At 45.6% G+C, this 20,987-nt stretch overlaps 1 protein-coding gene across 5 annotated transcripts; it reads right to left on the bottom strand.

The window, feature by feature from the left end:
* Nucleotides 1-189: 189 nt before the first annotated feature.
* On the bottom strand, nucleotides 190-19,604 carry FRMD8 (FERM domain containing 8). 5 transcript variants are annotated; one of them, XM_048516759.1, is made up of 12 exons: nucleotides 19,517-19,582; nucleotides 18,210-18,310; nucleotides 17,290-17,371; nucleotides 16,601-16,768; nucleotides 12,658-12,759; nucleotides 12,173-12,231; nucleotides 10,781-10,947; nucleotides 8,589-8,807; nucleotides 6,924-7,047; nucleotides 5,201-5,371; nucleotides 2,892-3,099; nucleotides 190-2,019 (listed from the first exon to the last, which is right to left on the bottom strand). In XM_048516759.1, exons 3-12 carry the CDS (start codon nucleotides 17,369-17,371, stop codon nucleotides 1,901-1,903), a joined length of 1,419 nt encoding a protein of 472 aa, XP_048372716.1. In that variant the 5' UTR covers nucleotides 18,210-18,310; nucleotides 19,517-19,582; the 3' UTR covers nucleotides 190-1,900. The 5 variants fall into 5 exon arrangements, with proteins under 5 accessions (XP_048372716.1, XP_048372721.1, XP_048372712.1 ...); XM_048516764.1 differs by having other exon boundaries at nucleotides 5,201-5,344; nucleotides 18,210-18,315; XM_048516755.1 differs by having other exon boundaries at nucleotides 18,210-18,315.
* Nucleotides 19,605-20,987: the final 1,383 nt, after the last annotated feature.

Below are 20,987 nucleotides of genomic sequence, written 5' to 3' on the forward strand. Positions count from 1 at the left end.
TAGATATGCTGTTTTAGAAAGCACTAAGATTCTTTCAGGTTGATGTAGGGAAATCAATTTAATGGCAGTATAGAAATCTACCAAGGGCCATGGACCATCGGCCAGCTTATGTTTAAGCCTGTGTTCAGTAAATAAAACAACATCCAACACCGTGAGAGACTTTAAAAGATTCTTTAAAACTTGCAACAGTTTGTTGATTCCACTGCCTTTATTGCAATAAACAGTCCCTGTTCAAAGTTAACAACTGTGCATACACTCTGAAAATGCAGATTAAGTAAAAAAGGCACAATTTCTTTTCAATAAAAGGCACTTGCCTGAACTAGAAGAGATTCACTATTGGCAGGGCGAGCAGGCATTTGTTTGCAAGCTTTGTCCTTTCCATAATGCTTGTGCTGCCAGACAAGTAGATTCCCATGAGAATTGAGTAAAAAGATACTCGAACAGACTGGAGCCAGTTATGAGGTTTGGACCCAGAACAAAAATCTCTAACTTTGCTCTTTAGTCCTGAAAGGGGACTGCCATTTAAAGCTATCACTAACTAGAGCAATCCAGAGGTTGTTGGATAAGAAAGATGACGAGTTTCTGTCCCACAGTCTTCAAGGGGTTGTCGTTCTACTGTTTAGTAAAATACATGTCTAAAATGCAACTGGATTCTTGACAAGAATGGATCTGCTTTTGTTTTGGTTGTTAGCTGCATCGATCAGTGCAAAGCCAATATGTGCTACAGGAGGCAGCTCCCAGAAGTATACCAAAGATGAACGCACATCACTGTCTGGTGACTTTTTCTCTTCATTGGCAAACACAGTGACGCATACCCACAAACAGGAACAGTACATAATCCCTCCCCCTGCCCCAAATGAACACCTTCAATATCTGCACTAGTGTTTAACCCAAAGCAGACATGTTGCTGATTTTGGCCTGCTTTGACGAGCCCTGAAAAAAGAAAGCACTTGAGGCTGAAGAACTTCAAGGTGAAACAGAAACCTATTTAACACAATTGTTAGTGCTAATGTGGGGAAGGAATGGGCATACAGTGGACCAATCAGATACTACCTTTACCACACTGGCTGGTGTGACTACACACCCACCAGACTTGTGTGACACAACACCCAAGCAGTAGTGAATCTAAAGGAAGCCGGTTCCCAAAGACATTGTTTTAGCAGAGTTTCTCTTGTGAAAGTATAAAAGGAGCTTTTAAACAAAAGCTAGAATCAAGGAATCCCAGAGCTCCATAGTGCTTTTAGAGGATTTCCCCTCTGAGGAAACAGGCACGAATGAAAAAAAGAGGTTTTTTGTTCTCAAAAGTTAGAAAACCTGTAAAAAGAGGATCTTGGGAGGTTATGAGGTAGGACAGGCCAAACAAATTGGACATAACTTGCCAAACATGATTGAAGCCCTGCTATTTCTGGCAACTCCAGTTGAATTTCCTCTGTAACTACTTCAGATGCCCTGAAAAGTCCCTGTTTAAACCTTTTTCACTCCAAGGACTTGCTAAGAGACAGGGATAGAGATGAGGCAGCATTTGGGGCCAGACCACTGAAATGGAAAAAGAAGTAATGTGAATCCAAAATAAACATAGAAGGGACTCATCACCAAATCCTTAGTCAGACACAAACAAGGATAAGGCACTTCGTGGCCCACAGTAGCATGGACTTCCAGAGCACCTCCACCATGTGCAGGGAACAAAGTTAGAACCTGTAAAGTCCCAAAATGGAGATCAGCAACTCGGCTCTGACTCCATGCAGACTACGACTTTACCATACAAGAGATACATAACTGGGGCGGGAAAAGGGGAGAAGAGAGTATTACAGGCTGCCTCTGAGCCAAGAGAGTCTGTAGGCTGGTATCATGGCCACTCCCAAGCGGAGCAATCCCTTCCAAACCCAGTGCCAAAAAGCCATCAGCCGTGTTCCAGATTCTCAGCACCCCGCACAGCTGAATAGGAGGTGGGAGCAGTGGATAGCTGGCGGCCAAAGAATGAGGCAGTCCGCCGGGGCTTCACCCTCCGTATTTCTTTCCCTACAGCAGACAGAAACAAATGGATTTTCAGTTAGTCAGTACTGGGCTCCTCCTCACAAGCAGGGCAGCAGCATGTAACTGACATCAAGTCTTGCCCAATCCAAAGGGGAAACCCAAGAAGCCTGGAACACGACAGCCCAATCTCCCAATTACATTCTGGAAGCTATTCACGACATTTTTATCCCGCCCTTCCCTCCAAGATGCTCAGGACAGTAGTTTTCTATTTTCTGTAATTAGGTTCAGCAATTGCGGAAGCTCCAGATGTTCATGGACTACAATTCCCATAAGCCCCCGATAGCATGGCCAATTGGCCATGCTGGCAGGGGCTGATGGGAATTGTAGTCCATGAACATCTGGAGAGCCGCAGGTTGCTGACCCCTGCTCTGTACCATCTTCACAACAACCCTGTGAGGAATGCTGTTAGAAAACAGTAGGATTATGGTTGCCTCAAGATCCACCCCCCTCCCTTGCATGCCACCCCTGGAGATCCACTCTAACTCTATGATTCTTTAATTGTTTCTATCATTCATCCCTTACACAATTTAAAAATGAGTGTGTACTCTGGCACAGCCTGGCATTCTAAATTCCCACCAGACTTTTCACAGAGTCACCAGCTGGACTCCCCATCCACAGTGCTTCTTATAGTTTCATAGGATCCATTAGCTCTGGGGGCAGACTAATGTAATATTTTCCACTGCTGATGTAGAGCTCATGGAGATCTGAGCCCAGCATTTCCCTCCAGCATTTCCCTCATAACAGAGCAGCTCACAAATTCAAATTCCTCCACTCTGTCAGTAATTCCTTGAGGAAGACGATAAGGTTGTTTTTTCCGTCCTCCCCCCGCCCCAGTTCAAACCCTTTGGCCAACTTACCATTGTCAATGTAGTCTATGGTGGAGAGGTGCTGGATCCTACTGCAAAGCACACTGTTCTGCCGTTGTAGCTTGGGGGGCTGCCTGTGGGTAGGGAGGCTCTGGGGCTCAGAAGGAGGAGCCGGACTGCCAGCCAGGTCCTGAGCAGCCCCCTCGGCAGCTGCATTCAGTTCTATGCAATACTCAATCAAGCCGCTCATAAGCTCTGCCTGGAAATAAGGCAGGAAGTTCACTGATGTTTGCCTTTCATATTCTCAACCATTTGAATGAAGCGGGGATCACTGCACACAGTGCATCCCAACAGAAATCACACTGAAGAAGTATTGTGGAAGGCTTTCAATGGGTCGATTATCCGAAGGAGTTTTCCAGCTGTGGTTGAGGTCTGGTGGTATCTTGACGTTGGCCAGAGCCTGTGGCTGGCATCTTCAGGAGGGTGTGGCTGCAGAGTAAAAGCCCGTTAACGTGTCCAGGGCAGACTTCCCTCTGTGATACACATCTGTAGATGCCAGCCACAGATGCAGGCGAAAAGTTAGGAACAAGCTCTACCAGATCTCGGCTACACAGCCCGGAAAACCCACCACACTGAAGAAGGCTTGCAGAAATTGCAGTCTACTTTCAAATAAAGTTTTGTTATGAGTATAATACATGTCCAACACTACAAACATCTAAAAACACAGATAAAAATCCTGCGCTAAGATAACTAGAACCTTGATGCACACTGGTCTCGAACAAGCTTCAAGGCTAGTTGCACATCCAGAGTTCTGGTTGATTTGTACTGCACAGGATTTTTATCTGTGTTATTAGGGTCCGTTTTTCATATTCTCAAGCCAGGCTACTCTAGAAGACAGCGTAGCAACTGGGCAGTGTGCTCTCCCCCATTCTGCCTTTTTCATTCTCCCTTACAAGGTGGCAGAGGCATTTTATTTTATTGATCTGATTTACAGGCCACTCTATCTTGTAAAAGATCTCAGGACAGCTTACAACACCTAACGAGAGCAACAATAAAATCAGTCATGAGTCAGAATGTATCATGTGACAGTTGGCACAGGCCTATGATTTTGTGATCACTCACTTGGATAAAGGCAAAAAGGACCTTTGGGTGAAGAATACTGACTTTGTAAAGAGAGTCAAGGGGAATCTTTTAGCAGGAAATACTAATATTTTAAAGAAGATTCATAATAATAAAAAGTTAATATGGATAAACATGAATGTACTATTGTATTCTTATTATAGTACCGTATTCTATTGTCTTAAATACATCTTAAACAAGGGTGTCCAACTCTGGCCATCCAGATGTTCATGGACTACAATTCCCACCAAGTCCTACCAGCCGATTCCATGAACACCCAGAGGACCAGACTTGAGCACCCCAATCTAGAATAATATTGCTTGCCAGCCTTTTAAAAACCATTCCAGTTTTTTTATTCTGTTCTACTACTTGTAACTTAAGTACATCATACACATACTACATGTACAGGAGTATACCCACACATAAATCAGTACACCCATGTAAATGTGTGCCTTTCCTCTTTCTTTGACAACCTTTTTGGCAAAGGATTATGCCAAGATGGGCAGGGTACATGACATAGACTTGAGGAATTGCTCTGATTGTCCACCATCTGTGGGGTTTTTAAGTTAGATCCTAATATTAGTTTTATGGAAAAAATTAATTGTGCTATTAAATGTTTTTAATGTTTATGCCTGCCACCCTAAGCCCAACTTCAGTTGGGAATGTAAACATAATAAATATAAATGTAATATAAATGTAATAACATAAATGATAATTCCAAAAATACTTAATGAGAAATTTGAAATGGGGCCTGTATTTCCTATCTGGCCAAGGCCTCCTACCAGCTTTGCACAAATCTGATCAAAAGTATGAAATACAGTAAGATAACCATATTCCTGTGCTTTACCTAATAGGTAGATGTCAATCAAAAAGGAAGAAGTAAACATGAAAGGACAAAATCAAACATCCAAAGACAGGGGGAGGAATGAAGGAGAGAATGAGCAGGGAAAAGAGAGGGCAGTAGGAACCCATTGCTGCCCTCAATCATAAGTCTGGCCGTGTTTCTCGACATGGGGGTATTTCTCAATACAGGGAAAAGAAAAATAAAACCCTGGAGTGGCCAGACAGACAGACAATCCTTTCCATGTAGGGTGCCCATACATGTTTTGCAAAGACCATAAGATGTGGGTTCTAAGCACACCTGACTTCCAACCATGTCCTGGAACCAGCTGCAGCTCAGAGCTCCCACTGCTCTCTCCCTAGTTCCACACTGACCTCACTGGCTCCAGACAGCAACCTACCTGCTTGGAGTAGACCTTCAGCAACTTGTTGACGGCCGTGCCTTCATTTTCCCCGTCGAACTCCAGCCACAGAATGTGTTCCTCCTCGCTGGGAAAGGTATGATCCCATGACAGTTCTTGGAAGTGCAGGCCCAGCAAGACATGCTGCCCGGGAGAGACAGAGACAGACAGCTGAATGCAGGAGAAAGAACAGGGGGTGGTCAAGGGGCACATTGCAAAGCGGAGCAGGAAGAGAACTGGGAAAACTATCGCTGCTTCTTCTGTCAGCTCTCCCTTCTATACACACACCTGCATTCGATGTCACAGATGGCGCCACGGCCCCTCCTATCCACCCATGTTGTGCAAAGAAGCTTGTGGAGGATAAAGCTATGGGTGGCTCTGGTTGGTAAGCCAAGCCACATGCTACAGAAAATACAGTCACTAGTCAGTCTGTGGCAGGAAAAGCTCTTCCTAATTATACAGCCAATGCAGTATAATTTTAATGTAACCAACCATCGGAAATAACACACTAAACGAGCTGTACACACAGGCAGAAAAAAAGTTAGAGAATTAAAACAGACACACACACCAAAAAAAAACCCCATTTCAAAACAGAGCTTCAATAAGCGTCTTCGGAGATGTGAACTGCAGGTTTTATAAACCATACCCTTTCTCAGGAAGATATGACATGCGATGTATCCGCAAATGAAGTTGCAGCCTTGCATTACTCGCACGTAAAATAGGCAGATTTTCTTTAAAGATGCAACGATTCTACCCACTGCTCCGTCAAACCATTATCGTTAGTAATGGTAATATGTATGCGCTTTGACAAAAGAGCATTTAGTGTCTAGACAGCTGTATAGCAATCCTCTTTGTTTTCTAAAGTTGTGACCCAGGTGGACGCGAACTTTAGAAACCAAAGCAGAACAGCTTGAGTATCTAAAGTTTTATCAAAGCGCTGTGTTGAACATTGCCAACGATAATGGTTTTGACGAAGCCGGTGTGAAGTCCGATTCTTTTACCTTCAAAGAGAATCTCGGGGGGGCGGGGGGGGGGAAGGAAAGGAAGTGTGGACATCTTTTCATGAGAAATGGTATAGTAGGCAGAACTTTGCAACTTGGCTTGAGATTTGGGAGTTCTCATCGGAAAGAAGTCAGTCAAGCCTTGCTTTCTCTGACTGGCCTGGAAACTTTTCAAGAATTGGATGATAAACTCTGATTTCTCTTCAGGTCATATAAATAATTTGTCCAATGCAGTGCAGAATTCTGCTATGCCCCCATCCAATAAATACCATGAGGAAAGTACGTCTCTCCCTGCCCCCATCAAAGGCAACAGTGGGGCTTTAGGACAGAGGAGAGGAATTCAGCCCTTTCCAAGGTAAGCCTCAGTAGAACTTCCTTGGGGGCTGCATCAGCATATTCTGAAGTGGGGCAGCTGACAGGGACCATGGCTTCCAGCAAGGCCCACTGATGATGTCTTCCTACTCATGCCTCTCTTCTGATACCTGCACCCACCGTCTGGCATCACTGGGGAAAGGGCACACAGGTGGCACGGCAGCTATTAGTGCAGATGGTGGGACAGCTTGCAAGTGGGCAGAACGATGCATGAGTGGGGGCATGTGGGTGAGTGGGGAAGAAGAGGGGGCTGGTAGTGGCGTACTCTCTCCCCAGGGATCCCCAAAACATGGAACCAGGTCCAGAGGTCACTTGGCTTTTACAGGCAGCCATCACCACAAAGCAGTTACCTTCTCCTTGCTGTCAATGATATAGATTCCCTCCAGGCTGATGACGATTGAGACGGCTTTGCGCCCTCCCCGATGTAAGAAGCCCTGGGCTGGCTTGTCTATTTCCCCAGAGAAAAAGGCACAGCTGGGTTTGGGGGGAGAAGGAAAGAGGCAAAGAAGAAAAGCATCTCAAGTTAACAACACAGGAACAGAGCAACAAGGAAAGCAAATCTTACAACGGCACCAAGGCCATTCAAATTCCAATCTCTGCCCCGGATGCACTATGATGCTTCAGCCAACTTGCACGCCTACACCTCCATTGCTTTGAGGAAGGTGTCAAACTTGCGGACTCCTCCAGGATACAGGGATTCAGCCTTATCATCCCCTGCCAGCATGATGCTGGCAGGGGATGATGGGAACTGTAGTCCATAACATTTGGAAGGCCACAAGTTTGACATCTGTGCTTTAAAAAGTCTGCCTTCCTGGGAGCATGTTTGGCCACTGATCAGTAGGGATGTAAGGTTTCCAGCAATTTTGAAATCATGCAAGGGGAAAAGATGAGGGAAGTTGAAACATATGGAACTCTTCCCTAGAATTATAAAGTTGGAAGAGACCATAAGTCCAACCCTCTGCCATGCAGGAAGACACAGTCAAAGCACTCCCAACAGATGGCCATTCAGAGAAGGAGACTCCACCACCTTCCAAGGCAGTGTATTCCACTGTTGAACAGCCCTTACTATTAGGAAGTTCTTCCTAATGTTTCGGGGGAATCTCTTTTGCATCCAATTGAATCTACACTTATTTTACTGTTTTAAAGACATAAAATGGCATCACTTATAACTTAAGTTAGTAGTTTATTGCGCCATTTGGCAAATTTGTGGAGTAAAAAAATGCCTTTTGTTTTTGACAAGAATAGTCTACTGAGTCAACACTTGAGGGAATGCCGCACACTGCCACAACACACCCTATGTTACCCATAGTGCTTGAATCTTACTGTCTGCTCTCAGAGAGGTAGGGAAAAGTAGTTATTTTCCAGTGTCAACTCTTTTTTTTGGTTGCAAACCAAAAAAAAGCACATCATTTGGACAGCAACTGTTTTACCCGGTCACAATGGAACTAGATACATATTTACAGAGTTTAATACAAGAAACACTGAACTCTTTAACAATGTATTAAATTGAAGCGTATAGAACTGTTGCCAGAATTACCTGCATTTAAACAATAAATGCATTCTCGGAAATATATTGTACATATCTACCATATACATAGGAATTACCATTATCGAATGCAGTGGTTCTCAACCTTCCTAATGCCGCGACCCTTTAATACAGTTCCTCATGTTGTGGTGACCCTCAATCCTAACATTTATCCATTTTACAGATGGAGAACACTGATGCGGAGAGTCTTAGGCGACCCCTGTGAAAGGGTCATTCAACCCCCAAAGGGGTCGTGACCCACAGGTTGAGAACTGCTGATCTAATGCAAATTGTCTTGATAACTTTTCATTATACATTCTAAGGGCGCCAAAAAGCATTTAACTTACTCCAAATGTTCCAGTTTGTCCATTAGAAAAACTAAAAAGACTCGGAAAACAGTTTCATCTGTGACAATTTCTGTCCTCCCCCCACCCAAATCCTCTACAAATCCTCTACCCCCGCCTTACAACCTCAGAACCAGCAAGCCTACCCATAATAAGGCAGTTCATGACACTTCTGCAGGTAGGCACAATAATGTCTGTGAAGGGCAGCATTTTCCTCACAGGCTCCATCTTCAAGCACTGTCTGGTAGGCATGGAGCAGGCCCTGCTCATAGGCAGGCGGCCGGGTCCCACGTTTCCACAGGGCTGAGAAGAGGCCATGTCCCCTTCGGCAGAGGTGGGATGGCAGGAACAAATCCAACTTCTCCCTGAGGAAAAAAAACCCCATTCAGCCCAGGGCAGGAGCCAGACCATCTCTACCGGAAGGGTCTCCCCCCGCCCCCAGCTCAAACCACTACAGTTTGACCCACTCGGAGAAACCTAGTAAAAATCCATTGGAGCTACACCAACAGCTATACCCATGGAGCCATTCATAAAATTCCACTTGGTTGCCTGACTGCTGGGTTTTATCTAGGTCACCCTGGAAAGGACAATGGGGGATTGAACATCTCCAAGGCCCTGGCCAGGCTTGCATTCTTCAAGGCCCAGCTGGTTTCAGGCTGTTCCCAAGTTCTAGCTACAAGCACTGTCAGCAGCAGCTGTTGATATCAATCCCCTGGCCCTCTCTTCAGGAAAAGCACAGCTGTGCATGAGGCCCAAGATTCTGTTCTGCTATGGAGATCAGCAAACAAAGAAGACTGGGCAGGCACAGAAGCACGTTTCAAGGGTGAATGGGCAAGGCCTGGGGGTCTCGTTTGCCTCTCAAGAGGGTCAGCTGCAACTGGATCTCAGTGCTTCTGCTAAGGTTTGCCTGCCATCCAGCTGCATGCCTAGCCTACCCCATAGAACATTTTCAGCTGAATGACCACGGCAGCCACTCTGGTACTTTCCGTGTGTTGCCTGGACAAGCGTGAGAAGCTAGGTACAAGGAGGCCAGACTCTCACAGCTAAACTACAAATTAAAGCAGACACAGGTCTAACCTGTGGCTGGCAAGGCCATTTTAGAGGGAAATGTAGGCATTTTGAAAATAGATAACAAATGACAAGGTGCAGTGGAGCTGAGACAAGGAAATTGCCATGAGAGTGGGACCCGTGTCCACCATAATGTGTAATTTGGCCTTTAATAATACTTTCTTCTAAAAGGCAAACGTTGAGATGGTCCCTTTCAAAAGATGCTGTCGCCCATCACTTTAAAGAACAAAAGGCTGACGCATTTTGAGCTTGAGAGAGAAACGGAGACTGAGACGTGGAGGGAAAAAGTCTCTTGAAAGCACTGAAGCGTGGGGAGGGCACAGCGCAAGGAAAGAGATTTGCAGCTCCAGAAATGTCAAGGTTAAGCGCATTTCCCTCCCCCAACTATTTCCAAAGGAATTCCTTTTGCTTTTCCTTTGCCATCTGAACCCTTGCTTCCATCACCTTTCTATAAGCCAACTGGCACATGCACAGACCTATAGAATCATAGAGTTGGAAGGGACCATACAGGCTATCTAGTCCAACTCTGCTCAATGAAGGATCAGCTTATAGCATCTCTGACAACTGTTCATCCTGCCACTACTTGAAGACTGCCAGTGGGGGGACAGGGAGCCCACCATCTTCCTAGGCAGTCAATTCCATTGCTGAAATATTCTTACTGTAAAAGATTTCTTACTGTAAATTTTCCCCCCTAATATCCAGCTGATTCCTTTCCGTTTGTAATTTATGCCTGTTACTTATTACCCATTATAACCTTGCAAATCTCCTTTCAATGGGAAACCAGGTCACTAAGTTCCTTGAAAAACGTATTTGTCAAGATACTGATTCCCTGTGTCCTACAGTGTTTGATGCTGGATAGCAACTTCACACATGCAGTTTGTCACTCAATGCTAGTATTTTCATCAGAGGCTGGGCATCCCCATGCAACTTTGGCTTAAATACTTGCTGGGTTGCATAGTTCTCTCAGAACTCTCTCAACCCCACCCAACTCATAAGGCATCTGTGGTGGGGAGAGGAAGGGAAGAAGTTTAGAAGCTGCTTTGAGACTCCTTATGGTTGAGAAAAGTGGGGTATAAATCCAAACTCCTCTTCTTTCCTGCTGTGTTCCACACCAGCTTACCAACTTCTGCCCTCCCTCTTCTGTTTTCTACTGAGCCCATCTGTCCATCCTTACCAGTCTCGTCTTGCACTCGCTGCCTCCTCTAAGTTTAGCACAGAACCAAAGAGTGGGCAGTGAGAGATCTACTCCTCTGCCCTTTGCCCCACTTACTTCAGGAAACAGGCCGTGTGCTGCTCCGGGTCATACGGGCCCAAGCTCAGCCGGCAGACTAAGGCTCCCAGCATCTCGCAGTCTGCCGGGTCACAGGGGTACCTCCCTTCCAGGATGTTGTACTTGGCCTCCTCGTACAAGAGCTGCAACACAGCTTCATCCTGGATCTTGGGTAGGAAATGGGCAGCACATGGAACCAGAAGGAAAACAATCGTGCATGCATGCGACAGCCTGTCTGATAGTCTAGAGATGTTCAGTGTGCGCAAAGCCCTACTCATTTGGAAATAATTCGGCCCACTTGGTCTACCACAAGGACCAGTGAGGAATCAACAGACCACATCCTGCTGAGAACCCTTCAACTTTGACTAAAAATTTTTTACTAAAAAAAGTTTCTAGCCCAGACAATTGTGAAGATATGCCATGTGGCTTATTGGCACCCCTGCCCAGCACGGTTTATCTTCAAAATTTATGAGGGCTAGAAACTTTGTTTCAGAATGGAAGTTGGGATACTGCATTTACATGCTCTAACACTGCAGGTTTACATGATGCAATTGTGGGAGCGTGGGCCTTACTCACAGGGTCTTGGACAGGAGGGCATTGATGCTCCTCAAAAAGACTGCCACAAATAACAACAGCACACTGAACCAACATGGAACTCTTGACTGGCCTGAACACCCAGTCTTGGCTGCTGTTGGTCTGAAGAAGATGTGTAACGGGTTTTGGTACACAAGATTTGGACTCTGGGCATTCATCACACTTTGGAAGGTGTGTGTGTCTTTTCCCCCCTCTTTTTTTAGCTTTCTCTCTTTCCAGCACCTCAAACTATCTTTTCCCAGGAGGATTTCAGAACCACAGAAACATCTTACCAAAACATTCTGTGTGGCAGAAAACAGGGAAGTCTATTTAGTGCCCAAAAAGCAGGCCAGGAATCCATCAGTGCCGTTGACTTCCTTGCTACGTCAAATTATATTATTAGGGATGTTCAATGATGGAACAATTTCCACTGATCGCTTGTTGGAATTATTTGAATTTATACCCACTTGTATGTTACCAAATGCACTACGCATCTTGATGGAGATTCTAAAGAAAGCTTCTCCAGTTCTGTTGAGGAAAGGGAGGGGGATCTCTCCCAGCAAACCTACAAATTATCCTCTTCTGAACAACTCAAAAACATGCAGCTCCAGTGATTTTAGTTTGCAGCCCTCCTTCTGTGAGATGTGGTGGACCTAAGTCTATGCAGGGGTCTATGGGGAGGGCAAGCAGTCATGCCAAACCACAGCAGCAGTTTCCTCACAGAGAACAAAATAAAATCCTCTTTGCCAATAGCATGCTTCTAAATTTTGCCCCCTTTCCCCCGCCACGTATCTATCCATCACTTAACCTGGACGTTACCTGCAACTCCTTTCTCTTTGGGAAAAAGACGTTCCTTCGCAACTGCAGAGACGGCTCATCTGCCCGTGGGAGACAGAAGCAGGAGACAAAACTATAAGCCCAGCTTCTTTTTCAGACTGCAAAGGCCAAAGCAACCCAGGAGCCCAAGCTTACTGGCATTTAGGAAGGGCCTCCCCAGCAACCTTCTGAGCTATCTATTCAGCCCATTTGCACGTAATCAGATCTCCCGGAAGCAGCCAGAGGAAGGAAGGCAAAATCCTCCCCCCACCACACTCCAGAAGCCTGGATTGGTAGATAAGCAGCAGCAACTGCAGGCATTGTCCACTGAGACCGTTTGCGAATTCACCCACCCAGCAAGTGAGAGTCAAGCTTAAGCGCCCCGACTGCTACTTTCCCACCAGCAGACTCCACCGATTCTGCAAGGTTTCAGAGCCTGCAGAGCACCGGGAAAGGCACAGAGGAACGGCCACTGCTCACGTCCACACCTTCACAGATCTCGTCTTCAGAGCAGCTGGTGAATCGGAAGAGGAGGTCGTGCCACTGCCGGCAAACCTTGTAGGGCTGGTGCTTGGGTTTCAGCTGCAGCTCTGCAGAAACAGACAGGAGAGAACAGCCATTATGGCTCCAGGGTTGGGAAATTCCAGGAGATTTGGGAAGGGTGCCTGGGGAGGGACCGCAGTGGGCTACAATGCCATAGATTTCACCCTCTGGAGCTGCCATGTCCTCCTGGGAAATTGATCTCTGTAGTCTGAAGATCAGTTGTAACTCTGGGAGAATTCTAAGCATTTCCTAGAGCCAATTGGCCATGCTGGCAGGGGCTGATGGGAATTGTAGTCCATGAACATCTGGAGTGCCATAGGTTCACCATCACTGTCCTAGGGTAACAACCATATTTGGTCTCTTGGAGACCCCCCCCCCAAAAAAAAGGACAAGGCACGAGGTGCCAGAAAGAAACACTCCCATCGCTCTGCGAGGAAGAGGTTGCTCTGATTGGCCCCTCCACTGCATTGTCCTATTAGGTAAAGGTTGTCTCCTGTGCAAGCACCCGGCCATTACTGACCAGATGTTTACTAAGCAGACTATGTTTACAGGGTGATTGCCTTCCCCCGTCATCTACACTTTACCCCCCAGTAAGCTGAGAGCTCATTTTACCAACCTCAGAAGGGGGGGGAAGCCTGACAGCCTAATTCAGAGCCTGCAGGGATGGGTCGTAGCGCTGCTTTGGGGCTGCCCCGATATCTCCAGGAGGGCTTCTCAGAAGTGTGGACAGACTAAAAACAAGAAAGGCCTCCCCACTGTTGAGAAGCACCCCCCGTAGGGCTCTATGGACTTATGCCACCCAAAAGGGCGGCGTAATCCTGAATCTCTGGCACCAGCGTTCCAGTGGGCAAAGGCCAGGAAGAAGCTGAATAATGTTTGCTCTGCCTCCTGGTCACACCGGTGTAGCTTTTTGTGCAGGCAAGCCTAGGTGAGGGTGGCGGCTTCTGGGTCAGGTGCTGCAGAGCCGCATAGCTCCTGGCTGCCTGAGTAAGTAACCTCCCCACTGGCCCATTTGTCCCTTGTGCTGGCAGGGTGGGCACCCACGCTGGCACATGGGTTCACCAGCTCCAGAAGGGAATTCATCTCCTCCCCTCGATAGGGCTATGAATCAACCTTAAGCCTGCTATCTGAAACTGCCTTCCGTCAGGATCAAACTTGGGTCGTGAGCAGAGCTTTTTACCCATGTAAAAAAACCTCCCTCCTAAATCGTTCAGTTTTGCCTAATTTGCAGAAAGTCAGGAGAGTGGGAGCCTTCCGGATCTTATCAGGTGGGACATTCCACAAGGTGGACGCTGGCATGGAGAATGCCCGTGTACAGACAGTACAGGTGTAGCACCTGCTCGGATCAGCAAGGCTGCCAGTGGGCAGAATGTATTTCTGGAAAAGTTACCAAGACCCCCATTGAACGTGGCATCTGGAAATGTGTGATGTTTTCCTAATGCTGAAGATCAGAATCTGAATAGCTTTAGAAAGCCAGTTTACTGGGGCAGCCAGCCGATCACCTTGTAGGTGCAAAATGGCACTATAACATAAGAACATAAGAAAGAGCCAGCTGGATCAGACCAGAGTCCATCTAGTTCAGCACTCTGCTACTTGCAGTGGCCCACCAGGTGCCTTTGGAAGCTCACATGCAGGAGGTGAAAGCAATGGCCTGCTGCTGCTGCTGCTGCTCCTGAGCACCTGGTCTGCTAAGGCATTTGCAACCTCAGATCAAGAAGGATCAAGATTGGTAGCCATAGATCGACTTCTCCTCCATAAATCTGTCCAAGCCCCTTTTAAAGCTATCCAGGTTAGTGGCCATCACCACCTCCTGTGGCAGCAGATTCCAAACACCAATCACACGTTGCGTGAAGAAGTGTTTCCTTTTATTAATTCTAATTCTAATTCTTCCCCCAATTCTTCTCTGTCAACATTTTCTACCCCATGCATAATTTTATAGACTTCAATCATATCCCCCCTCAGATGTCTCCTCTCCAAACTAAAGAGTCCCAAACGCTGCAGCCTCTCCTCATAAGGAAGGTGCTCCATAACCTCTATGACCGGACTTGATAGCCAAGGTGAATGACCAGCCCGACTGTCACAAGGGAGGAAGAGAATCTTCCAGGGGATTCAGCCTAAATAATCAAGATGCTTTCTGCAGGAGGAAGCAAAATGATCCATAAACCCACATCACCTTATCACCCAACCAAGTCCTTTGCCCCATCTCTTCCAACACACTCAAGATCCTCCACACAAGGGTAAAGGACAGCACAGCTGGCAGCCGCAGGGGGCATGCCTCCATGGAACAATCCTCCACATTTATACCAAGCATTACAGTGTTTGAATACATAATTAGCTCATTAGATGGGTCACAACTGCAAGATTGGATCTGTATCTGTATCCAGCTGGCTTGTTCTTATGTTCTTATTATCTCCCCAAATTACAGGTCACAGGAGGGAGACAAACTGACGGTGTGGTCAAAGGACTCTCAGCATTTTCTGGGAAGGGGCAGGATTTGAATCTCAGACTTAATTGCTAGTGTACTGCCCCAGTTCTGAACAGAAACTACACCCCTCACGGTTCATCTCTAACATGATATGGGCAAGGAATCACTACTTGCCTTCATGCTTCCAAGTTACAAGCCAGTAACACCATTCCCGCTATTTACTCACGAAGGAAAGGCACTCTATTGCATGTGCTTCGTTATGGGAAGACAAATCAGTCACCTACCACATTTCATCACTCCTCCAAGGAGACGAGGTTCTTTCCCCTTCTCTGTTTTACCCTCGTAAGAACGCCTAGTTAGTAGAACCTCTGGTCAGAACTAGGCTGAGACAGTGGCGGCTGCCAAGAGAAACCTTAAGACTGAATGTGGATTCAAACCTAGTCTCTCTTTGGTCCTAATGCAACATTCTAACCACTCAGCACTGGCTCTCTTAGAATATGAGAAGTCATCCTTGTCGGGAGAGCCAGCTGTGGACAGTAATAAGAGGATGCCTCTGGGCACTTGCTGCCAAAAGCATCATTACTGCTAGTTGGCACTGAAAAAAGGTTTCTGGTGAGGGGGAAGGAGGGGGGCGCCACGGAAGCCCAGGAGGCCAGAAGCAGCAAGATAATGAGGCATATTCCAGAGGGGTGGTTACTTCTGCAGCCTGAATGTCAAGAAAGTCCCATGACACCTTGAGGCAGAGGTCATCAACTTTTTCGTTAATTAAAGCAATTTCTGAGCAAGCAGCTAGTCTGAGCTACTTCTCTCCCATCCACACCAGGGTACTAATTCTTTTCTCTCTCCTAAAAACCGAATACGGACTAGGCAGAGCACTAGAAATGAAGTGATGAGCTAAGCAGCGCAGAATGGTGGGCACAGACACAAAATGGCTACCACAGGAGCAAAACCAGCTGCAAAATGGCTTCAGTCACACAATGAAGATCCTTTTGCTAGGGTGGCCGCTGCTGCCAAAACTGTTTTTTAAATCCTGCCCAGGTAATCGAATCTCCATTGCCCAGTCAGAAGCTTTGCTGGGCCAAAGCCCCAAATGGCACGGACCACGTTTTGAAAATGCTTGGCAGGTGCCAGGAAAGGTATCAGCGGGCGCCCAAGCACTGACAAGCATGACATCGGGGGCCCCTGGCCTCTAAAATAAAACCTTTTCAAAAACAGAAGTCTAGAGCAGATGTTTTAGACCTCTTTTTCTGGGTTTTCCTGGGAACACGCAAGCTACTTCGCAGCAGCCAGCAAATTACAGATATCTCATGAGCTGCTTGTGGCCAATTGGAGACTTAAGAATTTATTATGCCTGAGAGACTTAAGAATTTATTATGGCCTAATGTAAGCGAGTGTGTTCTTTGGTTAGATGAATGACGAGTTATTTAAAGAAAGGCAGGAGGACTGAAACCCTAAAGTCTTACCAAGCAACGGAGAGATCAGCCACAAAGAAAAGACCTCCAGGGCACAGTCTGGCAGCCTCAGAGCATCCCGGACGAGACGATGCAACTCAAGCACAGTGGCTGAAGGCAGGTTGTCCACTGTAAGCCGCACTTCTGTGTCATTGATCAGGTACACCACGACATCCAGGGCTGGAAGGGCAGCAAAAGAGACAAGATAGCTGAGCCCCAATTACTTTCCACTCCCTTCGTGCTGCAAAGCAGAGATGGAGCAACTCTGTAAACTCCCTCCTTTCTATGTATTATCGAAGGCTTTCATGGTCAGATTCACCTGGTTGTTGTGGGTTTTCTGGGCTGACCACAGTCACATAGCCTGGAAAACCCACAACAACCATCCTCCTTTTTGTCCTTTCCTGTGCTATGCAATGGACCTAGGAATCCTGGATTCCACTCCTTCCATTCTGTTTTAGAATGGAGTAATCAGATTTAAGCAGTACTTGGAGAATGCAAAAATTAAGTCCCAGAGTCATTGAAAGTCTTGATATCAATACCTGAACATTGTCTTTTTCAGAACAAGATGGAGGAAATTTTAAATCCCCCCTCCCAACCCCAGGAACACAGTTGATGTTTTGTATTATTTCAGCATTAGACCAGGAAATCCACCTGCCTCCTCAGCACTTTTCAAGCTTGCCTCATCTAGCCCATTCACTTACTTCGGGGGCTAATGGAAGAAATGCTGCTCCGCCGTGAATGCTCCTCCAAACTAGGGGGTACAGGGAGCCTGTCCCCCTCCATCTGTAAAGGCAAACACATCAAAGTTGGCATTATGCTTAGTTTTATATATTAGTATCACTTTGTTATAATGTTTACTGTTTTGCTATGTTGTTAGCTACCCTGAGCCCTACGGGGATAGGGAAGGGTACAAATTAAATTACAAATACAAATTATTGAGCTGGCATCAGAATTCGAACCCCTGATCTGAATGTGGGTTTTCCAAAGGAAATTTTGTTTTGACTTCCGTTAAATTAAGTACCATGTAATTCTATGCCTATGGAGCAGCAGTGGCGTAGTGGTTAAGAGCAGGTGCATTCTGATCTGGCGGAACCGGGTTTGATTCCCAGCTCTGCCGCTTGAGCTGTGGAGGCTAATCTGGGGAATTCAGATTAGCCTGTGCACTCCCACACATGCCAGCTAGGTGACCTTGGGCTAGTCACAGCTTCTCGGAGCTCTCTCAGCCCCACCCACCTCACAGGGTGTTTGTTGTGAGGGGGGAAGGGCAAGGAGATTGTAAGCCCCTTTGAGTCTCCTACAGGAGAGAAAGGGGGGATCTAAATCCAAACTCTTCTTCAATAGTGACAAATACTTGAAGTGGAATATTTGATTTTTTTTTAAAGGCCAGTGGGGTTAAAACGTTATACTGTATTCAAGCAGGTCCTCAGCTTGATGTGAAATGATTTATATTGGAATATTTGTAAAAATTCACACACAATATAACATGTATTTCCCTCAGTTGGTTAAAAATAAGAACACTACAAAAAAAAACTGGAAACTGCTGAAATACTCATTTTAGCACATGCACAACACACCACGGATGTGACTGTTCACTCATTTATTTTAACAGAATTTAACTCACATTCACAGAGGTCACCTGGATGCCCCCGTTTCACTTGTCAGTCTCTGTGGTATCACTTGTATTAGTTGTTAGTTTGTTAACGGACTGGTGATCACTGTATCCTTTCCTCCATGTGACAGAAGAAATACAAATTAGAATTTTAACTTTGGTTTTAATTTGACCTGCACAATCAAGTGAATTAATAACTTGATTTTTAATGTGGACTATTATATTATAGATTATATTACATTATAGATTATATTATAGATATTTGCGATTCCTACCCTACTGGTTTACATATCAATAAATCATATGTATATTAGAAAAGCCTCAATCTTTAGGTGATCAGAGACCAACCACTCACTATCTCACCCTCTTCCCAGGGTTATTGTGAAAATAAAATGGAGAACATGAGAACAACATACAAGCAGTGGTGGGATTCAGCCGGTTCGCACCACTTTGGCAGAACTGGTTGTGAAAATGGTGCTTGTAAACAACCAGTTGTTACATTTTTTGAATCCCATCAGGTCCTGAGCGCCTTATGCAGGATAACAATTTACTAAGTAAATAAATAACATACCAAAACAGATACAAGCCATCAATTTAAATGTTCCAAGATCTTACAGACAATTTTCTGAAAAACTTTGCAGACTACTTATTGAAAACATATTCAAACAGAGAAATAATGGCAGGATTCGAGACTTAAATGAAAACGGCACATTAGATTAAGTCAACTTTATAAGGACTAAAAGTGAAAAAATGTAGATATTAATTATAATCCCTTAGTCAAAATTATACTTGTATCCTTAGTGAGGTAGCTGGAAGTCACCATATACAGTACATGTGTAGGCGTTTGTGTTTTTTCTTCTACTTTTCATTTAGTATTACTATAATGGGGGGAGGGGGACTAGATAGGGATTTTTTCTGTATCTTTCTATGTATGTGATATTCAGATATGTAAAATAAATACTTTTTTTTTTAAGTTCCAAGATCTTAGAAGATGCAAAAATACATGGAAGTAAAAGATCAGGTAAACAGGATAAATTTCAACTGGTGGTCAAGACATGATAATGCAGGCTAACCTGGGCTGGGGAGTTCTCAGAGTCCTTTTAAGCTAAAAGCACAAACTTTCCAAGCTCTCTGGGGCTTCGTCCCACGCCCACCCCCCTTCCCAGTTTTACATCTTTCCCGTAGTTATTTCTTGCTTGCCCCCCACCCCCCTGCAATGAGTAGACAGAGAGAACAACGGGGGTGATCTATAAGCACGACGGAGAGGAGCCGGGAGGACCGAAAGCCAAGCCAGGGAAGGGGTCGCACTTTTTTCCTACCTGCCCACCTTCTTTCCTTCCTGCAGGAAAAAGCCTTTTCGAACTCCGGCCGCGGCCCTACCCAAGTTCTGCCTGACGTCACGCGGGCTCTCCCCCAGCCGAGCTCGCCTATTGGCTGCGCCGCGTTCTCGTTCGAATCCCGGAATTCCGTGGGCGGGGTAAGTCCAAAGGGCAGATGTGATGCGCCGCTTATATGGACAAGGCGGCAGCGGTGGCGTGATCTAATGTGTTCTTGGCACCGCATATTAGGGGGAATAGGGCACGCGGCAGGGGAACGGGTGGCTACTTGATTTGTGTTTGTTAATCGCTTGTGTTTGTTAATCGCAGTCCGAAGAGTCGCTGTCTGGGATGAATGCAGAAGCCCGCGCAAATTCGAATAAGAAAAACACAAAAGTTCCTAACATTTATCGGTGCGGGGAAGAGATCTCATTTTTTTAAAGTGTGTGGATAGCAGCACTTCCTTCTGTTTCTACGACTTTCTGGGTACGTGTCTAGAAGTCTTAACACGCGTGTCTCCCCTCCACACCGTACAAGCGATGCTGTCTCTACTACGCTTTATTGATTTATTTAAAAAATTATGCTGCTCTTCTCCAAAAACCTACCTGAGGCGGCTTACAAACTAAAACGAATAAAAATGAAATATTAAAATATAGTAATTAAAATTCGGCATTAAAATCCTAGCCCAGGATAAAGCTGTAAACCATAAAAACAGACCACTAACAGCATAAAATACCATCCTAGAATAAATAGTGTTAAAATGTCAATCCTGTGTGAACAGAAACGTTTGGGTCTGATGCTTGAATGAAAGTAAAGTTAGTGCCAGGTGAGTATCAAGGAAAGGGCATTTCACAAGTGAGGTGCCCCACCTCTGGGTGCCACTTGCCTCGCCTCTTAAGGTAGGGGCAAAGAGAGGAGGACTTTTCCATGAAAAGATGACAGTAAATTTATATATTAATCCACCATTTCCTGGACCTTCTTTGTTGTAGAATGCCCTGAAACAGAACTGCCTGAAAGATTAAAATGATCTCCCAATTGATTTTTGAGCATTGTCGTTTTTAATGTGGGATTTATGTCCATTTATTTTTTTGCATACCTGTTTGCCCGATGTGGAGAGTGGAAGGGAATTGCTAACATTTGATAGCATGTATAATGTTGGAAGATGAACTAGACCAGTGGTTCTCAACCTGAGGGTCGGGACCCTTTTGGGGGTCGAACGACCCTTTCACAGGGGTCGCCTAAGACTCTCTGCATCAGTGTTCTCCATCTGTAAAATGGATAAATATTAGGGTTGGGGGTCACCATCAGTTCTTAAAGAGCTCAAGCATGAAATTGCTGATGTTCTCACATTAATATGCAACTTATCCCTGAAATCTGCCTTCATCCCTGAAGACTGGAAGATGGCCAATGTCACACCAATCTTTAAGAAAGGGTCTAGGGGGGACCCAGGAAACTACAGGCCAGTCAGTTTGAC

Source organism: Sphaerodactylus townsendi, linkage group LG01, assembly GCF_021028975.2.
Source record: "Sphaerodactylus townsendi isolate TG3544 linkage group LG01, MPM_Stown_v2.3, whole genome shotgun sequence".
Taxonomy (NCBI): Eukaryota; Metazoa; Chordata; class Lepidosauria; order Squamata; family Sphaerodactylidae; genus Sphaerodactylus; species Sphaerodactylus townsendi.